General features: G+C 37.7%; 1 protein-coding gene across 1 annotated transcript in view; it reads left to right on the forward strand.

The window, feature by feature from the left end:
• Nucleotides 1-22,424, forward strand: part of scfd2 (sec1 family domain containing 2) — a 131,310-nt gene that overhangs the window by 95,177 nt on the left and 13,709 nt on the right. The window contains exon 6 of the mRNA XM_084432838.1: nucleotides 19,044-19,189. Within this exon, the coding sequence (XP_084288964.1) occupies nucleotides 19,044-19,189 (146 nt within the window). The remainder of the gene's footprint in view (nucleotides 1-19,043; nucleotides 19,190-22,424) is intronic.

Consider the following 22,424-nt stretch of genomic DNA (forward strand, 5'->3'; position numbering starts at 1 on the left):
GTAAACAGTCCATCTACCCATCCACAGTAGCATCATTACCCAACATAAATGGCTTGTACCTCAAGGACACTAAATGTGTACACGTGTGCAGTGGTTTACCTCAAGGACACAACATTTCCAGCTACACGTGCCTTGTGGCATCATCACCATCAATTCTTGTTTTTCACAATTCTGAGTCTTTTTTTCTCAATACACTAAACATATAGCCTAAGTACACGTGCACAGTGTTATCATTACCAAATTACTAAATGTCAAGCCACCTGTGCCCTGTGGCACCATCACCAAACAATTCAGCTGCAAGTGCAATAAATGTCTTGCTCTGCTCACAAAATGGAATAAGCAGCAAACAATCCACAGCTTTTTCGTCAAGTGCTCTAAAAATCTAGGTATACGTACAGTGGAATAAAGAAGACCAGACAGTCTGCATTTATCTCAACACTACATGTCCAGCCAGTACTATATATATACAGTGAGGAAATTGTTTGCAATTACAGAGGTCAAACGTTTCCTGTAGTTTTTCACCAGGTTTGCACACACTGCAGAAGGGATTTTGGCACACTCCTCCACACAGATCTTCTCTAGATCAGTCTGGTTTCTGGGCTGTCGCTGAGAAACACGGAGTTTGAGCTCCCTCCAAAGATTCTCTATTGGGTTTAGGTCTGGAGACTGGCTAGGCCACGCCAGAACCTTGATATGCTTCTTACAGAGCCACTCCTTGGTTATCCTGGCTGTGTGCTTCGGGTCATTGTCATGTTGGAAGACCCAGCCTCGACCCATCTTCAATGCTCTAACTGAGGGAAGGAGGTTGTTCCCCAAAATCTCGCAATACATGGCCCCGGTCATCCTCTCCTTAATACAGTGCAGTCGCCCTGTCCCATGTGCAGAAAAAAACCCCCAAAGCATGATGCTACCACCCCCATGCTTCACAGTAGGGATGGTGTTCTTGGGATGGTACTCATCATTCTTCTTCCTCCAAACACGTTTAGTGGAATTATGACCAAAAAGTTCTATTTTGGTCTCATCTGACCACATGACTTTCTCCCATGACTCCTCTGGATCATCCAAATGGTCATTGGCAAACTTAAGACGGGCCTTGACATGTGCTGGTTTAAGCAGGGGAACCTTCCGTGCCATGCATGATTTCAAACCATGACGTCTTAGTGTATTACCACCAACAGTAACCTTGGAAACGGTGGTCCCAGCTCTTTTCAGGTCATTGACCAGCTCCTCCCGTGTAGTTCTGGGCTGATTTCTCACCTTTCTTAGGATCATTGAGACCCCACGAGGTGAGATCTTGCATGGAGCCCCAGTCCGAGGGAGATTGACAGTCATGTTTAGCTTCTTCAATTTTCTAATGATTGCTCCAACAGTGGACCTTTTTTCACCAAGCTGCTTGGCAATTTCCCCGTAGCCATTCCAGCCTTGTGGAGGTGTACAATTTTGTCTCTAGTGTCTTTGGACAGCTCTTTGGTCTTGGCCATGTTAGTAGTTGGATTCTTACTGATTGTATGGGGTAGACAGGTGTCTTTATGCAGCTAACGACCTCAAACAGGTGCATCTAATTTAGGATAATAAATGGAGTGGAGGTGGACATTTTAAAGGCAGACTAACAGGTCTTTGAGGGTCAGAATTCTAGCTGATAGACAGGTGTTCAAATACTTATTTGCAGCTGTATCATACAAATAAATAGTTAAAAAATCATACATTGTGATTTCTGGATTTTTTTTTTTAGATTATGTCTCTCACAGTGGACATGCACCTACGATGACAATTTCAGACCCCTCCATGATTTCTAAGTGGGAGAACTTGCAAAATAGCAGGGTGTTCAAATACTTATTTTCCTCACTGTATATATATATATGCGGGTGTAGTCTTTTAAAAATGCATTGTAATTAACTAAGTGCAATTTAGTGTTGTCAAAAATATAGATTTTTTAGATACATATCGATACTGAAATATCTGAAACGCTTCCAATATTTTTCTGCAGAATAGATGCACGATACCAGCTGCGCTTTCTCACTCTCTCATGATCTCTCCAACAGCGATTTGACACACAAACCCGCCTCCCCTCACTCACTCATTTACTTTGCTCTGGATGAATATTGTTGGTTTGTGCGTATTGCTCATAATATTACTCATTCCTGCAGATCAAAAGCAAATAATTGTATTCATATTTTTTCCTCAGGCTTATTAACGTGCCTTACCTTTGCTCAGTGAAATTTCACAAGCGAAATCCAGTCATTCCAATAGGAATCCATGTGATCTGGAGTTTCATGTTAGGGCGAAAAGTTCTCCTTTGCAGAATCATTTCTCTCATTAGTTATATTTGCCCTTTCACCAGTAGTGCAGAATAATCACAGAGGAATATTCGTTTTTTACTCTTGAAACTACTATGACCCACTTTTTCCCGCATGTCAATTAAGATCATGCAATTTCTGAAAAATATTACATTTATATTCCTCATGGGTCGTTCCGTTTTGATGAAAATTAAAGCTGTAAAACTACTTATTTCCTACAATATTTCTTTTATGTCTTGATGAACAAGGAAAGTCAATGATCAGTGTTGTGATGTTTGTTTAATTGTTAAGATGCAGTTCATAGTCTTAATTTGTGTACTAGATTAGGTACTTTGATATATATATATATATTTTTTTTTTATGTTTTAAAGATGCTTGCCAAGTCAACATTTTGTCTAATTTTATTTTATTTTATTTCAGCTTTATTTTAATTATATATTTTTTTACATAGTTTTAGTTTTTGGTGATGATAACATAGATCTGTTTCCACATTCATGAAAATCTGGTACATTTATACAGTATTTATGCAGTTTTGACAGTTTTATGCATTGCATTGAAGGTAGTTTTGCCAATATATGCATTTCCTGGAATCAAAACCATGACCTCAGTGTTGCTAGCATCATCCTCAATTCAAGCTAGTGTTTGGAACTAATCGACATAAATATGGTTTGTGCCTCTTAAATCCTTTACTGATGTCATTGTCTCGGTGTAATGCTCACACACATACACACACAGCCTCCTGCTTGTAAAGGGTAAAGAGTGTCTTAGATGAGGACAGCTAGATAGCTTGTGTTAGAGCTCATACTTTATGCTTTAGTCATACGCAGGGTAAAGGGGGCAGAGATGGAAAGTTGTTTTGTGTGTGTGCGTGAGCTCCATAGCGTGAGCTGCCATAATTGAGGCTTAGTGCTAAAAATACTGCATACTAACTTTGCCTCAATCTATACTTCCTATCAAACATGATCACCTTGAAATAATACAACTGCTGAAATCACATATTCACATCGCACGCAACTCTGGAGGAAACAAACCATCTGAAGTCTGGAGAACCTTCAGCCAAGGCAATCTAGCTGCACGTTGGAACCAATTAGACTCTTTGTTTGGTGTGCATTTATGTTTTCAAGACAGAGAGATTGTGTATTATTAGGGTCCAAGAACTGAATGTGTGTAGGCATCTGTTTTGTTAGTTTTCTTATTGTTTTTGGGAGTCTACGCAGTCCATGGAACTCAATGATTATGCAAAATTGTCAGTCTCTAACTTGAACCCTCTAGCGCCAGCATCAGATCAAATTCTGACTTTTTGTCTGTAACATTTGAACCGTTTGGCTTAGAAACATAGTTATTTCGTCTGATTCCTTGGCTCTGCCTCATGCCAAACTCAACAAAACGTTTCTATATTAGTCACCATCTTGGAATTTTGACAAAACCATACTTTTTTTAAGCTCATCTCCACAGCTTTCATCAGATCTTCCCCAAATTGATATCAGATCATCTTGAGAACCTGCTGGCCAAACAGAAGTCAGCAATATATTGGCATTATACTATATTTATTTTCACATTTTATACTACTATTATAAACTTGTTATAGTCTAAATATATTTGGCCCAAAGTCAGCTTGAAGAGACTCTTTAGATTCCTTGGTCCACACAGAATCCCATAATACCAATTATCCTAGATCAGCCACATTTCCTGCCTTGCATTTTGAATTTTGTCAAACTGCTGTGTGCTGCTAACACTCTGTATTTAAACAGAAGTAGGTAAGCATGATTGGCTCTGTTGACACTTAGTGGTTACAAAAATGTAATTGACAATACAACACTAACTACAATATTGTATGTGCAGCTTTTTGAAATTCTTTGGAGATTTCGAATCGTAGTTTTAGTCAGATAATCTTGAGTCCCAGCTGGCAAAAAAAAAAAAAATCCCACTCCAACCCATTTTCCTGTAACATGCATGAAAATTGTCTCTGAAAACACCAATCATGCCAATCAAGTAAAGTTGTCTTGTCAACGCTTTGGTTCAGATATTTTCAAGACATGTCTGACAAAACCGGTGTCTCTCAAGTGCATAGCTTTTTGTGCTTGACAAGAGGTATGTCTGTCTGTTTGGTGACACACCAAAGCTAAATTTGTACTTCTGTTGTTGTACCTCTTGACGTTGTCTTGTACAGAGTTCAATGTAGGTCAAGCTTGCGGCCTATAGGGCTTATTGCGATTGGCCCTTAAATTGCTTGCAGCTTTGTTATTTTGACAGGTTTTTACTTCAAGATCTTCTTTTATTCACAGGCTCTAGGATGTTTCTGGGTTCCGACTTATTCAGCCCATCTGTGTGTATTTTTCTTATGTAAGACCACTCTGTGGAATGAAATGCTTGTCTTACGTCTTGACCCAAATTCACAACAGTAAGACTCATAGTATATTGTTCATGTGCGTAAGTGTGTGTATTTAAGCTCTATTTTCTATACAGTGTCCATGTATATGGTAAATAAGCATACAGACAGGGCTTTGTGATCATGTGCGTGTGGATACCTGAACTATATCATTGTCTTGATGTGTTGTTTAGCTCTCAAGGAAACGCTCATAGATGGAAGGCCCTTCTGCTTACCAGTACACATAGGGCTGGACGATATGGCAAAAATATCATGTCACGATTTTTTTCATGTTGGTTTTACTATTTTGCAAGTGACTGAGTATTACAGCCAAACTAATGTCCCTATTTTAAAAACAAAGCCTTACAAGGTAACAAAATATAAAATAAAAAAAGAATGGCAGATATTTAGGGCAAAGTGGTAAAGATAAAAATCTTTGTCATTATTTTCTTTGTTATTAAAAGATAAGAACTAAGATGCACATTACATATACCATATACACAGCATATAATATACAAATGAAATAAACAGTGCTTTCAAGAAATAAATTAAATGAACAAATATAAAAATAAAACACTACATACACTGTAAAAAAATTCTAACTATCTAGTGACTGGTCACATCTAAAATTTTCAATTGGCCCAAGTGAAATTCTGTAAATTATAAAATTAAATTTACAGAATTTCACTTGGGCCAATTGAAAAAATGTAGATGTTACCAGTCACTAGAAAATTTTGAGTTAGGGAGGTTAGAAATTTTTTACAGTGTAGACATCACTGCATAAATTATACATTGATACTTATTAAAGCTACTATTAAAGTTATCAGAGCAGTGAGTGATTTTTTTCTTCGTTTTTTGTTGTTTTATTAACATTAAAAAAATGTCCATCATTTACTCTCTCAAGTTGTTTTAAACCCAGATGTGTTTCTTTCTTCTGTTGAAAATAAAAGTTATTTTGTAGAATGTGGCTAACCAAACCTGGTCCCTAGTGAAATGATTTTCCTACTATGGAAGTCACTGGGGGCACGGACACGAGAAAAAACGTGAATTTGACTTGGTTACACGAGACTCACCAACAGCGGTTACACAAACAAAACTAGACAAGAGACGATGGAAACATGAGGGCTATTTATAAGGCCCAATCCCAATTCTATTTTATACCCCTTCGCCTACCCCTTACCCTTGCCCCTTGAAACAGAGTGGCAAGGTGTAGGGGTGAAAATATTCCCCTAAGAAATGGGACACCACTACTACACCGTTACACGTCATTATACGTAGTTGCTAGCGCCTACGTCACAGGAGATGCGCCAATGTTTATCAAAAAGTTTGCAGAAAACAACGGGGATGACGATATCTTCTACGCCTAAGTATTTTTGGACTTCAGGATACGTTGCTCGTTGTCAGCGCGAAAACGAATGAGCCTCCGGGTTTCCTCAGGTGTCCCTGTTTGATAAAGAACATACAAGACTGGTTGATCATGTTGCAAAAAGCACGAAACTGTAAGCACTGTTCGTTTATATCGTGTTCACATATAACCACAAGAAAACAATGCGTTCATAGCAGACGTACGGTAAAAGATAAGCCAATTCCCTGCCGCAATTACATTCACCAGTTATCAGACATGAAAATGTGTTGCGGGACTATCGTTAACGAACTTCAGCTATTTTTTTTGCAAACGTTTCTTTGAAGAACATGACCGTAAATATGAACACAAGATTGAATGTGACATAAAGAAAATTATTATTGGCAGTCATGTTGCGAAGGGGTATTTCTCATACCCCTTCGTTTTGAAGTGTGGTCCCGAAAAATCTTTGTTTCAAGGGCTATCTGGCCCTTCCCCCTACCCCTACCCCTCCAAACAAAAGAGAATCGAGACAACCCTACTCCTTCACGGGAACGCGCAAAACGGAGGGCCAAGGGGTAGGGGCAAGGGGTGAATTGGGATTGAGCCTAAGACTAATGACTAACAAGAAACACCTGTAAACAATCAAGACAGTCAACCAATAAGAATATGACAGTGCACTAATATAAACAATGCTTATATTTATATATTATAAATATTATATACAATTTTTGAGGGGGCTCTTTTCATGTTTTTAATCAGGTTAGTTCTTCATTTATGGGATTTGAACAAAAAAGCTGATCCAGTAAATAATCCAGTAATGTACAAATTCATACAGTACATGATCCAACCCTTTGATCTTCATTGCTCCAAATGAAACTTCCTTTCTACGTGACTTGGTATGTCACACACACATCCTATATACTGAAGCGATGGGTCACACACCGTAACTCTTGCTCTTCTTCCTCTTTGTTTTTTGTTCTCTCTCTCTCTCACTTATTTTCTCTCATCCAGCCATGATTTAAAAGGATTATTATGAGTCTTGCATCAGGGCCAAGCGGTTATGGTTTAAAGGATTAGAGTAACAGAAGTAAAGAGGGTTGAAGTGTTCCTGCCGGAATTCTCCTGTTTCCTGGATAACAGTTTAGCTTCAGTGATCAACACCAATTTCCTGCCTTTATCCTTTGTTCTGAATCTTGAGACTTTTCATATACATATATATATATTCAAAGGTGAGCTTAGGTCATGACCTTGTCCTACAGTTTCACTCAACACTGGCATCTGTGACTTAAGGATTTTTGATGAGAAGAGGTGACAATGCAAAGCATATAAACAGCTTTATATATATATATTTATAAAGCTGTGCATATGTTGATGCTTTCATGTTTCACGTGCTGCCAATACATCCATATTGTGCGTTTCATTGTATATCCAGTAATGTGTAAAAATGTATATAAAAATATACAAACATACAAAATTGTTTCATTGTCTCTGTCTCAACTGGTGTTGTGGCCTTGAGAGACAAGGCTTGTTTTGTTCTAGGCTGGAGTCTTGATAATCTTTAGCTGTGTGTTCTTGACTATAACAAGGTGGATTGCATGTGCAGATAAGGTCAGTCTAGTTGGAACCATGGGTGTCAAGCAGGCTGTGATTCATTTTCCATTTAGCCATTCGGGTGATTGAAAAGATGCTGGTGTGACAACAGCCACCTGGAGCTGAACCCATTGACGACAATACAGATGATTGTGGACCAACAGAGGATGTCAAGAATGTTAATCTTTCCCAGGCTCAATATCCCCGTTTTTCACAACCTTCACTTGGTTCATCCATCTTTCAATGGAAAGTAATAGGTGTCTGCAAGTTGCCCAGGTCACATTGTTAGTGACACCACAGTTTCTTGTCATCACACTTCTTCAGCACTGCCTTCCAATAAGCAATTCAGAGCCAGGTAAAAACAGTTGTTGTTTTGTTTTTTATTATTGTACAGAAGCACTATCACACTGTTGAACTCAGGTATTCAACACTTTCAAGTTTAATTTCCATATATATATGGCAGCGAGTTTGTGTTTACTGGTGGGAATTTTGCTTTGACTTTCTGCAGGTTACTTCGATACAGCAGTAGGTGGTGACAAGTGACTATCTTTATGAGTGAGTCATTGATTTGATTCAATTCATTCAAGCAGACTGATTCATTCAGGAACAAAAACTTGACTGTGAGAGTTGAGTCATTGAATCATTCACTCAACCCATTCGTTCAAAAGAATTGATTCATTCAGAAGCAGAACTTTACTACTGTGTGTTGCTTGGAGAAGCACAATGGTTCTGTTTTGATTACTTTGGAACTATTACACGAAATGACTGGCTATATTGTGTCTAAAGGGTAAGTTAGTCGATAGTAACATCTGGTTTATTGAAATGTTAAATATGATAATCGCAATCGCTGGTCTGAATTTCAGCATGTAATTACCTGCATCTCTCAGCCTGCTTGTTACATTTACTCCAGCCAATGTGTAATAAGCCAAAACATCCATACACTACACCTCCTCAACCATATTTACTCTAATTTACATTACCTTCATATTACCTCATATCCTCTGTTAATTATATGTTTTGTTTACTGTGACTTTGGGACTTGCCAAGTCATTTTACTCATTTATTTTGTCAATAAACAATTTTTATTGTAATTTTCCTAGTCTCCCAGGCTTGAGATTTGGTCCTGCTTTCCACTTCTAGAACTGTGGACAAACCTTCCTAAAACAGAAGAGAAACTTTGGAAAAATCTCCCTAAAACAGGACCCTTGGTGGTGGTAAAGTGTAAAGTATGGAATGTTAGGATATTGTTTGGCGCTTCTGGAATGCCGAATGTGAGCCAGCACTGCTGTTGATTATTTGGAGGTGTTGAAGACTTCTTAAACTGCTGACAGAGCTGGTTAAATAATGTAAGGTTGCTGCCAACCTTATGGAATGTCGATGGCATTACTCTGGATATCTCTCTCAAAGTGTAATGAGTGTTTTCTCAGGACATGATGCAGGAGGATCTCTCTGAGGAGCACTTAGTAATTAGTGTAAGGAATTTTTGCAGTTTTTAAAAAGTTAAGTGTCACTTTGCATAGAGGCTAGATGCCTCTATCCTTATTTTCATCTTCACAAAATCTTTCTCAATCCCTTCACTTTTGTCTGTTTCTCTTTCTCCCTCACACACGATTTCTACAGCAATTTATTCTTTGTTAAACTGTTAAACACACAAATGATGTGTATCTGAATATCATTACTGAGATACTGTATATAATGTTCTGGTAGAGATTAGAGCTGCAAGAATGCTGCGCTGAGTGAATGGAAGTAAGACTCAGCATCAGTCTGTCGTTAGAATGGGAATGTGTGGCATTTTTCTGTCATTTAAACAATTGCCTGAGCCAGGCTTAGGTTAGTCTTGTGTTTTCCGTTGGATCTTGATAAGGGGATTAGCAAAGAAATGTGGAATTTTTGCTTAAGATTTTAAACATTTTAATCTCTCATATCTTTAATTCTCATTGCTATGGCTTTCAACAGGTTATAGACTTTACTGAACTAAGTATTAAGGATTCCTAACCTCTGTCACTAACAAAAATTACAATGTTATGTAGGATATACCATGGTAATCTTTAAAGTACATTGGAGCGCCATTTAAATACCCATTGTAAATGAATATGGTAATGATTTAGTACTTTGGTAGATATCAAAGTACCATTATCATCTAATACGGCAGTTTTTCCTGCACCGCATAATCTTCAAACCTCAAACCACGTAAAAATCTTCAACATGAACAAAAAAGAAATCATATTTTATCTAAGTGACTCACTTGAGCTGGCTCTTGTACTGGAATAAAAACATACAGCATGAATAGCCTGTTTCCCAAACACATGATTCTTAACTGGTTCTTCTGGTGAATGACTCTTATGAGCCATTTCTTTTAATAAATAGTTCAAAAAGACAGGTTACTGGTTTGAATCAATCTGACGAATCATTCATATAAGTCATAATATAACTTACTTCTCAAAGAGTGTTAACCCAGCTCCACAACATTCTTACCCTCTTTCACTTTCTTACAATGCTGTGTTTGAATTTCAATAACATATGCAGCAGCATTCCCAAGTCTAAACCAGAATTCCATTACGGATTAACATTATACAGAGATGTTCTTCTTTTATTCCCAGGCCAAGAAGGCAGCACTTTGATTCACAGACTCAATGCATGAATGCACACTCGCATATCCTCCTCTTCATCACCTTTTTAGTCTGTTACTAAAATAAGCATCGCTATTAATAGTACCAGAGACTGAATTCCTCTGAAAGAGGCTTGAGACTGAAGCTGGTGTGACTTTGTGAGGAGGGAAAGAAGACAGGGCTGGAGAAAAGAAGGAAGTTTTCTACATTCCTTTGAGGATGGAGCCATTTTTAGTTGTCAGGGAGATGACTCTGTTTATTACAGTTTAGACTAGACTTTATTGCATTCATGAGATCGTCTGTGGGGGGAATGAAGTAAAGGAATGTTCTTTTGTTCTGTCAGACTCTTTCCACCTGTATTGATTCAAGGTTTATGATTCACTATTGTTCTATTTAAATAGACAGCTCATAACAATAAATTAACAAACATTTACAGTGGGTACGGAAAGTATTCAGACCCCCTTAAATTTTTCACTCTTTGTTATATTGCAGCCATTTGCTAAAATCATTTAAGTTCATTTTTTTTCCTCATTATTGTACACACAGCACCCCACATTGACAGAAAAACACAGAATTGTTGACATTTTTGCACATTTATTAAAAAAGAAAAACTGAAATATCACATGGTCCTAAGTATTCAGACCCGTTGCTGTGACACTCATATATTTAACTCAGGTGCTGTCCATTTCTTCTGATCATCCTTGAGATGGTTCTACACCTTCATGTGAGTCCAGCTGTGTTTGATTATACTGATTGGACTTGATTAGGAAAGCCACACACCTGTCTATATAAGACCTTACAGCTCACAGTGCATGTCAGAGCAAATGAGAATCATGAGGTCAAAGGAACTGCCTGAAGAGCTCAGAGACAGAATTGTGGCAAGGCACAGATCTGGCCAAGGTTACAAAAAAATTTCTGCTGCACTTAAGGTTCCTAAGAGCACAGTGGCCTCCATAATCCTTAAATGGAAGACGTTTGGGACGACCAGAACCCTTCCTAGAGCTGGCCGTCCGGCCAAACTGAGCTATCGGGGGAGAAGAGCCTTGGTGAGAGAGGTAAAGAAGAACCCAAAGATCACTGTGGCTGAGCTCCAGAGATGCAGTCGGGAGATGGGAGAAAGTTGTAGTAAGTCAACCATCACTGCAGCCATCCACCAGTCGGGGCTTTATGGCAGAGTGGCCCGATGGAAGCCTCTCCTCAGTGCAAGATACATGAAAGCACACCTGAAGGACTCCAAGATGGTGATAAATAAGATTCTCTGGTCTGATGAGACCAAGATAGAACTTTTTGGCCTTAATTCTAAGCGGTATGTCTGGAGAAAACCAGGCACTGCTCATCACCTGTCCAATACAGTCTCAACAGTGAAGCATGGTGGTGGCAGCATCATGCTGTGGGGGTGTTTTTCAGCTGCAGGGACAGGACGACTGGTTGCAATCGAGGGAAAGATGAATGCAGCCAAGTACAGGGATATACTGGACGAAAACCTTCTCCAGAGTGCTCTGGACCTCAGACTGGGCCGAAGGTTCACCTTCCAACAAGACAATGACCCTAAGCACACAGCTAAAATAACGAAGGAGTGGCTTCACAACAACTCCGTGACTGTTCTTGAATGGCCCAGCCAGAGCCCTGACTTAAACCCAATTGAGCATCTCTGGAGAGACCTGAAAATGGCTGTCCACCAACGTTTACCATCCAACCTGACAGAACTGGAGAGGATCTGCAAGGAGGAATGGCAGAGGATACCCAAATCCAGGTGTGAAAACCTTGTTGCATCTTTCCCAAAAAGACTCATGGCTGTATTAGATCAAAAGGGTGCTTCTATAAATACTGAGCAAAGGGTCTGAATACTTAGGACCATGTGATATTTCAGGTTTTCTTTTTTCATAAATGTGCAAAAATGTCAACAATTCTGTGTTTTTCTGTCAATGTGGGGTGCTGTGTGTACAATAATGAGGAAAAAAAATGAACTTAAATGATTTTAGCAAATGGCTGCAATATAACAGAGTGAAAAATTTAAGGGGGTCTGAATACTTTCCATACCCACTGTAGGTACAAAATATATATCAGGCTATTTAGTATTTTTAACTTATTTAAATACAGAAAATAGTTTAGATAAAGTATATAAAGAAATATAGAAAATAATAGAAAATGACAATGTAAAGAAAATAATTCATATTAATATTAAAGTAAAAAGTCATGTATTCACATGTTCATTACTGATAAGGAGGCCATCTTTCCATCCTCCAGAATGATTTTTATTTTATCTGTTAGTGTGGAAATTATGAAAGAATGTATAGTTTTGTTATGTTTTGCATTTTAGGAGATTGTTCGCAGAATTCTTCAATATTTAATTTCCAGAAATTTTGTGTCTGCACTTTTCCACAGCTGGTTTATGGTCACAAGGCTGTATTTGGTTACAAATAACAGTTAGTTAGGTCGCAAAGTAACTGAAGTAGCCACAGGTAATTTCTTCCATATTGTGACGTACAGGTCCAGTAAGGTCAGTGTCGCATCCTGCACGCCTCTCCCCGCCCTGTAGGTAAATTGCATCGGGTCGAGAAATGGTTTCGTTTTTTCCAATAATACCTTTACTAATTTCTTGAATAGGCCTACCTTCATTACAAGTGAGGTCAAGGAACTGGTCTATAATCTGTCAAGCCTTTGGGACTATTATTTTTTTGCTACTGGGATGAAAATAGACATGTTTCCTAAGTTTTGGTACATACTGAACCTCAAGAGACCAAAAATATAAGTAAAGATTGGACCCAGTTGCTTTCCACACTGTTTTAGCACCCTACCACTTATTCCATCAGGACCAGAACCCACTTTTATCTTTCACTGTTTAAAAAGTCTAACTGCTAATTCCACATTAAAAGAAACAGGTAGGCTTTCATCTTGAGGAGAGTTATATAACTCTACATTCCTTATGCTACCATTCTGCTCTTCAAATCTAGCATAAAACTTATTAAAATCCTCAGCAAGAACACTAATTCATAACGATTACTTTCACTCTTTTTCTACATCTATTATTTATGTCCGTCATTAATTAAGACAATCCCATACTGAGCCCATACAATTTGTTCTTAATTTAGACTCCACTTTATCCTTATAACTTCTTTTTGCCTTCTTAAATTCAAGTCTAATCAATTTCTGTACATTATTAACTTTCAACTGAACTTAAGAACTTTTTCAGGAATTACAGAGTCAACACAGTAACTAACCACATCATTAAGCTCATCAATATCAACAGATGAATCCATAAACACATTCCATATGGTGCAATCAAAATATCCTCGTAATTTTTACAGTTTTTGTTTGAACGTTTCCCCTCTTCAGTTCAGTACTATAACATGGAATAAGATGAATACAATTGTGATCTGAGGAACTCAATGGAGGTAGGGTAGCTTTGTGTGCTCCCTTACATTTACATTTAATCATTTAGCAGACGCTTTTATCCAAAGCGACTTACAAATGAGGAGAGGAATAGAAGAAGTTAAACTAACAATAGGACAAAAATATGTAAGTGCTATGCCCCTTCCCAATTTAGCCTAACACAGTATATATATATAGAAGAGAAAAGAAAGTGTTGTTAATGGATCAAGTGTTGCTGAAAAAGATGTGTTCCCTTAAAAAGATAAGTTCCCTTAATAGAGCCACAACATCGGTCCAAAGTCATTTTGTGCCTAGTTGGACACGTGACATACCCATGCATAGATTTTTTTCCAATACACAGTTATTTAAATCCCCCATGATAAAAATTGGGGCATCCGAGGATAATAACTGGTATTTCATAAAACTCTTCTCGATATGCTCCGTATCCGACTTCACATTCGCCTTTGGATGAATATACACTGCTGCCACGAATATTTGAGGAAACTCTCTGGGCAAATCATGTGGACGGAGGGATACCGTGAGCATCTCAATGTCCTTGGTGCATAAATGCTCTCTCACAACAACAGTCTTGCACCAGCGCTCGTTCACATATAAACATACTCCACCGCCATGCGTCTTGCCAGTTATCCCAGAGTTGCGGTCAGTTCGAAATGGGCCACTAAATCTATTAATTAACAACTCTTTATTGAGAACCAAGTCTCCGAGATTGCAAGCAAACAGCTGTCTCTAAATTCGCGTTTAAAACGAACGTGTGTGAAGTTCCTTAATCTTATTGCTTAAGGACAGAGCGTTTGCTAAAATAATTGATGGAAGCATTATGTGAAGCAGCAGTCTCTTTCTCATTCTTTCACGTACAGTCTCTTCTCCCTTCTTCATTTTTTTTAGTTTCAGTGTTGTCATGGTTGCTACAAATTATTTTGCACTCTGTTTTATTCAATGACTTTTCCCCCTTAAAAAAGCAAACTCCATTGAGCACATCTCTGTATGCAATTTTTCTGTAGAGTTAGTTCTGCGTAGGTGACTAACCTTGCTTACTTTTGTCTCATTAGATCACATTAGGACTGACTATGCTTGTTTCAGTCACGTGCACATCCATGCACCTTTTGTTCTATTCTGTGTCTTGTATCTTTCTAATGAACTGTCCTCTATCTGAGGATCATGTACCCTGTTGTTTGGTTACAGCTGGCGGACACGCTCGAAGATCTAGGGTGTGTGTTTGGGTGTTTATGAAGTTAATCTTCTGCTCTTCTCTTTGGTAGAGATCAGTATACAAACATTGGAGGTTGTTACGCACACACATCTGTATTTCAAAGGGAAGGGTTTGCGTGAGAGCAGAATGTGGGGGATATGCACACGTGTATGTGTGTGACTCTCATCTGTTCTCACACCAGCACCTGGCTGTGGCTCAGGATTTGGTGTTGTGATCACCATTACCATCTAAACCGCAGCCAACACCCTCTTGCACTGCCACGCTGTTTCTCTTGGCACGCAGTCAAATGACTGTCTGTGGCTACATGAAAACACACGCACATATTACATCTGCTGCAGATCTCTTGCAGTTTCTTAGTCAGGGTCAACTGTTGATGGAACAATGTGACTGTATGGCAATACATTTATATATGCATTATGTCTCATTTGTGATTACAGTGTGGCTTAATTTCTCCTGATCTGACTTTCTTTTATTAATTTATTGATTAATTTATTCATTTGCTCTGAGGTGGAAACAGGCTTATGTGAGAAGGTTAAAATATTTCAGTGAATTGGCTGAAACTAACAATCCGTCATTTCAATACAGTTGAACAGTTCACTGTTGTTCCTGTATGGAAGTAAAATAATGACAAATGTCTTCGAAACAAAAAAGCATGTTGAATTGCACTGATTGAAAAAAAACATGCATTGCATTACCAGTGCTTGCATTTGAATGCATTGTATTTTCAGGGCTAGCATTTTGGGGGCTGAAATTCAGCGTTGTTGTATATTTAAGCTGTGAATATTTCAATTTCATGAATAAAACTTCAATAATCCATATTCACCTTTCAGACTTAATTTCCAAAATATTCAGACTGTTCAAAAATACCATAATATTCAACAGGCATAGGTCCATTTTATTTCGCTTTACAAATTCACTTCCACAAATTCAGTGGTTCAAATTCAACAGATCCAGGAACTGCAGTAGAGTACCGACGTATAATATCCATCTACTGTTAGTCTCCTAACCAGCATTTGGTGCAAGCGGTGTTACATAACAAAAGGTAGAGAGAGTCATTCATTCACTGATTCGCAGAAATCGAGCACACGGTAAGTATTATTATAATCAGGGCCAGTGTATATGTGGAAAAAGCTGGGTTTATTAGGCATGCATCATGCACCAATATGAACATTTTGGCTGTTATGTTCTTTTTATTCTTTATATAATGCGATAACCAATATATAGGCCAATAAATCCAAATCCAAATTTTGATATAATTTTTTGAGAGCCTGTTTACAAAAACAGGCTTTTAAAGGCTCGCCATTAAAGCCACATCTTAAGGAACATAAATTCTACATAAACCAAACATATACAGTACAGTAGCCTATAGTGAACCAGTGTAAGATTCCTTAACTTTTCACATTAATTTTACTCCCATGGCCAACTTTATAAAATCTATTGCATCACAAAGAAATAAAATGTGGCCCAAATAATGCAAGCATTGGACTACATTGTGTATAAATACAAATATATATTTTTTCAATTAGTGCAATTCAACATGCTTTTCTGTTTCAAAGACATTTGTCATTATTTTACTTCCGTATCTAACACCAAATACTCAGCACTAAAAAAAAAAAATATTTTCAGAAAGACTAAATTATGACTGGTTTTGGCTCAAAAACATTAATAAGAGGTTGAGACCTTATAGGGGAAAATTAAATGATGGTGAATTGTATGAAATGAATGACCCCTTTGACAGATTCTCCAATTTTTATGAAATGCTTTATAGCTGCACAATCAAGTAAACTCTCACTAAAGTACACTTATTTTGGCTACTAGTTGTTTTACTTCCCTAGATGCCTTGATTTTCTTCAGGCATGTTATATTTACCATGCCTTTCCATCTTCTGGAAAACAAACATTCACATCCGAATCTGCCTGCATCACTATATCCTTATCTCCCACTGCTGTCAAGAGCAACAGAGCAAGAGAAAAGAGCAGTGACAGAAGAGGCTAAATAGCACGCATTTGAAAAAAAGAAAGGAAAAAAAAACGGGAAAAAAACTCAAATCAAACCAAACAGCCAGCAGGCTAAATATGAAACCAGTTATATTTGGGCTGACAGTAAGGATGATCATAACACACAGAGAGACTCATCCACTCACTCCCTTTTCTTTGGGGTATGTTTTGATATCAAGCTTTAAATCAGAATTTCTAGAACCATCTAGAATGAAAAAGCACCAGTCAGGGGCTTTCTGGACCAAGATAGCCAGCTCTGGGCGGTTTAAACTGCGGCCATTCAGGCAGAGTTAAAATGCTTCTCCTTATAAATATTTATACCGGATGCAGATTATAGCTTTAGTTTTTAGTTTTTTTTTTTAGTTTTTTTTTTTTTTTGGAGTTAGTTATATAACTGCAAAAACACACACACACACACACACACACACACACACACTGCAGGCACAAAGGGTTCACAAAGCAGTATTTTACTTAGTAAGAGCATTCATCCACCCTAAGAAAGTCCTTATGTCCTATATGTCTTTCTGCAATGACACGTTTACAATAAACATACTGCAACGCTCCAGTGAGTGTATGCAGACCAGGCCATGATTCCTGCAGTCACTGAAGCCTAAATTGATAGTTGGTTCAAGTCTCAGAAAGCAATGAATAACCACTGTGCATTTATGGATTGTTTTCATTATTGATAATAATAAGAAATGTTTCTTAAGCACCAAATTCAGCATATTTGAATGATTTCTGAAGACTGCTGAAAATTCAGTTTTGCCATCACAGGGATGAATTACATTTTAAAATATATTAAAAAAGGAAAAGTTATTTTAAATTGTAATATTTCACAATATTACAGTTTGTACTGTGTTTTTGATCAAATAAATGCAGCCTTGATGAGCAATGAGCATAAGATACTTTCCTAACTGATGATAAATAAATAAAAACATTACAAAAGGTTAAAACTTATTTATTTTTGTTTATCTTGTTCATGACATTTACAATGTGTTTTTTTTTTTTTTTTTTTTTTTAATTTCACCTGGGTTTTTTAACAGTTGTATGACACAAAATGCTGCTTGGTTTTGCAAGCTAAGGTACTGCACAGGATTTTTCTTTGGGTTTTTGTTTTACTCAAAAGTGCAGTCACGGTTATACTTTTTATCAGTTTTTTTGTGTTCACTAAAAAAAAAAAAAAAAACCTGCCTGTATCAAGTGAAGCAATTGAGCTGTGATTTTTTTTTTATTTATTATTTTTTTTTTTTTATATTTATCAATGGTAGAAATCAGTTGCTTGTTCTTATTCTACCATCAATATGAGTCTTACATAAGTGTACTGCTCCGCTCTAGCCATGCGTCTGCGGGTTTGGCAAGGGCAGAGCGGTTTAACTGTCCGAGCAGAATGTCTTATTGCTCAGGTGCAAGATTGTTTAGATCTGGTTGAAGGATGGACGGCTCTCTCATTACCCAACACTTGCATTCCACAGCTGACGCAGGATGATGTGCCAGCCTCACCCACCCATGTTGCTATCCCATCCTCCATTTGTCAGCACCATCAGTGCTGCTGGAATGACAACAAAGTTTGTTTTTGTCAAACACAAAAACTTTTGAACCCCCCCCCCCCCCCCCCCCCTAAACTGATACATTCTCTCTCTCTCTCTCTCTCTCTCTCTCTCTCTCACAGTCTCTCACTCTCTCATTCCCCAGCGTCTGAGTTTAGTGAGTGCACATTCAAATTTTTATTACCTCTGTTGCCTTCCATTGAAAAGAGCTTTTGTCCTCTGATTCTCGTAACTCGTACAGCCCACATCCTAAAAAAAATTTATATCATATATTCTATCAATATATTTATTTATATATTATAGAATTTATAAAATGTATAAAAAAATATCTCGCTACATGGCTTAAACATTTGCCAACAATGTGATTTTTTTTGCACGTATACATCCTTAAATGTATACATTTAAACCTATTCCTCTGATGGCAAAGCTGAATTTTCAGTATCATTACTCAAGTCTTCAGTGTCACATGATCCTTCATGATCTAATCATTCTAATATGCTGATTTGCTGCATAAGAAAAACATTCTTATTATCAGTGTTGAAAACAGTTGTGCTGCTTAATATTTTTGTGGAAACTGTGATGCCTTTTTTTCAGGATTCTTTGATGTATAGAAAGTGCAATAGAAAGATTTGTTACATGAACATTCATGTAGTGTTCAGACTCTCTCCTCTGTGTTTGTGTATGTAGGAGTCTCCAGCCCTGAAAAGATGACAGTGGAGCGCGCTCACTCTGCCCTGGAGAACATGTTTGAGACCCTGAGGGGAGTCAGTCATGCCCGAGACCACATGAAGCAGTTCAGTTCTGTGTACACTCCCAGTGATGGGACACACCAGGTCAGTGAACCTTCACTGTAAAAAAGTGATCAGTTGAAAAAGTGCCACATATTAACATTCAGCTGGCCTCCCTAAAGCATAAATATGAAAAAACTTGACCCAAATAAGACTCTTGTAGCTTCTCTGATATCCACTTTGTCTTAATTTTTGTTCAGTGTCTCGAAGTGTAAAAATATTTGTATTGAGGGTCCAAAAATCTACTTGCCTGCAAGTTGTCTATCAAAATGATGATGTTAAGAATTAAAATGAAAGAAGCTCTCCTAAAGAAAGCTTAAAAAATCTGCTAAATTTTACCTCCATGGAAAAAGTTGCCAGAATGCTTTTTTTTTGTTTTAGAAGTCCATGTGGCAACATATAGCCTATGTGAAATTCTGCTCATATTCACAAAATATGAACAACATCATAAATCTTCAAGTTTTTGTTATTCTATTGCAAAACATATGGTAAAACAGTTCAAAGTGTCAGTTCAAACATTGCATTTTGGACCCTGTGTGTATACATGAGCAGAATACCTCTGCGATTCATGCAGATATGATGATAATTATACTCTGTCCCGTTTCTTCATAAATTTCATCTCATCCTGACTGTGAGATCACTGTATTCATGCAGAACCTGCTACAGACTGTGTGTGTGACTGCCTTTGACTAACTGGAAGCCAGAGTGCGTCACAAGCTTTTAACTATACTGTATGACAGAACTGAACATCCACTCTTGTACCTTTGAGAGTGTTTCATGTGCTCTTGTGTTCATTTGTGTGGCAGACAGTGAAAGAGAAAGAGTCAGACTGAGGGACAGAGGTGTAAAGAGCTGATTATATAACACTAATGTTTTATTTTCCTAACCAGGAAGCACTTGTGTTAAAGTCATTCAGAGATGTTCTCTGTTCAGTCTTTTTTGGCAGTTTTATTCATGCGTGTTGGGGGGATAATTATCTAAAAGTAACGATGCAGGGAACTCAATGCAGTTTTTGTAAAGTAGCACACAATGTCCTCTTAACTTGACAGCAGCTCAAATGTTTTAAAAATAGTGTAGCTTTTTCTGTGACAAGCTTTTTCCTTCCGGATGCGGTGTATCACATTGTATGTTTTTATTTATTTATCTGACCCTTTGTTCTAGTTATAGCCTCTATTGGTTAGTAGTTTGTAGTGTAGCTAACTACTTTTTCAAGAAAGTATACGGTTGTCACTAACTGTTTTAAAATATTACTAGCTTGGAATATGGCATTTTCAAAGTAAATTCCCCAACACCTGTTGTTTATAGATGTTTCATTTAATTGCATTTTAATCAGTCACAATACTGTCTTTTGAACATTGTAGTCTAGTTTTAAAACAGCCTTAAAGGGTTAGTTCACCCAAAAATGAAAATTCTGTCAGTAATTACTCACCCTCATGTTGTTCCAACCCCGTAACACAACTTAAGATATTTTTGATGAAATCTGAGCGCTGGCTCACTCCTCCATAGACTTCTAGGTGACCGAAACTTGCTGGCCCAGAAAGTTATTAAAGAGATCGTTAATATAGTCCAAGTGACTACAGTGGCTCAATCTTAAGTATATCAAGCGACGAGAATACTTTTTGTGCGCAAAAACAAACAAAAATAACGACTTTATTCCACTATTCATTTCCTTCTATCTGGGCCTCGAGTTAGTTCACGTAGTGTTTTTGCGCAGCGCGTCTGTGTTGTTCGTCACACGCATCACATACATGACCAGCGTCGGCCAATAGTGAGCCTACGTGGTGACGTGTAACACAGACTAAAACACTACGTGAACTAACTCGAGGCCCAGATAGAAGGAAATGAATAGTGGAATAAAGTCGTTATTTTTGTTTGTTTTTGCGCACAAAAAGTATTCTCGTCGCTTGATATACTTAAGATTGAGCCACTGTAGTCACTTGGACTATATTAACGATCTTTTTAATAACTTTCTGGGCCAGCAAGTTTCGGTCACCTAGAAGTCTATGGAGGAGTGAGCCAGCGCTCAGATTTCATCAAAAATATCTTAATTTGTGTTCCGAGGATGAACGAAGGTCTTATGGGGTTGGAACAACATGAGGGTGAGTAATTACTGACAGAATTTTAATTTTTGGGTGAACTAACCCTTTAATCATATTGGTCATGGTGATCTGTGGAGTTTAATCCACTGTGTTCCTCCAGTTGTTTTTCACAGATGGAGTGTCATGAAACTGTAAGCGAGCCCTCACATGAAAAACACTGCATTCGTGATGGGGATTCGATAGCACATCCTTATTTATCACCAGTAGTCTGCATCTCATTTTTTCTTTTTCTTTTTTTCTTTTTTTTGTGATACAAGAACATTTTGTCCTAAATGTAGTATTTTGCCACCGAAACTCAATCTTTGTTTTGTTATCTAACTTTTGCTTTGGAAATGCTTCAGCAAGCCACACTGCTCTGCCAGAATGAGATCTCAGGAGAAACACCATTAGGAAGTAAAGCTATTTGCCAGGCTGTAAGCCTCAGATTACTTCTGTAGATATGCTTTGAACCAAAGTGAACGATAAGGACGTAAAGCCAACGGTGGAAAATGCTGTTGACACTGGAAAAATGTGGCACAGGAAAAAATAGCTAAAATGGGACACAGAAAATATGTGCTAAGTGCTGGCAGAGAAATGTCAAAGCTTTTTAGTCACCCTTTAAAACCTGTCTGTGTGTATATTCATTGTTGGTTTTTATATAGTTGTTATGGCTTCTCAATCGCATTCCTGCTCTCGCTCAGTAGTTCTCAGTTGCTCTTCACTATACACTACCATTCAAAGGTTAAGGGTCGGTACGAGTTTTTAAATGTTTTTGAAAGAAGACTCTTGTGCTCACCAAGGCACCATTTTATTTGATCCTTTGATTTGAAGACAGTTGAAAATGGTAATACTGTGAAATATTACAAATTAAAATGACTGTTTTAATAGATTTAAAAATATTTTCAGCAGCCATTACTCCAGTCTTCAGTGTCACATGATCCCTCAGAAATCATTCTAATATGATGACATTTCTTAGTATTATTAATGTTTAAAACTGTTGTCCTGCGATCTCAACTGTTCCCATTCTAGGTCAGGAGTATTTTGATGGAAGATTTGCGTGAAAGTAAAGAAAGCTGAGTGAGAAGGAGCGGTCAGACAGGAGAGAACATCATATTTTAATGTGTTAAGCTTTGTGTCTCTTCATTGGAGGTCAGATTTCTGTGTTTGACACATCAGCTGTAAATAACTCACGTTACGTACTT

Source organism: Rutilus rutilus (assembly GCF_951802725.1).
Source record: "Rutilus rutilus genome assembly, chromosome: 15".
Classification (NCBI taxonomy): Eukaryota; Metazoa; Chordata; class Actinopteri; order Cypriniformes; family Leuciscidae; genus Rutilus; species Rutilus rutilus.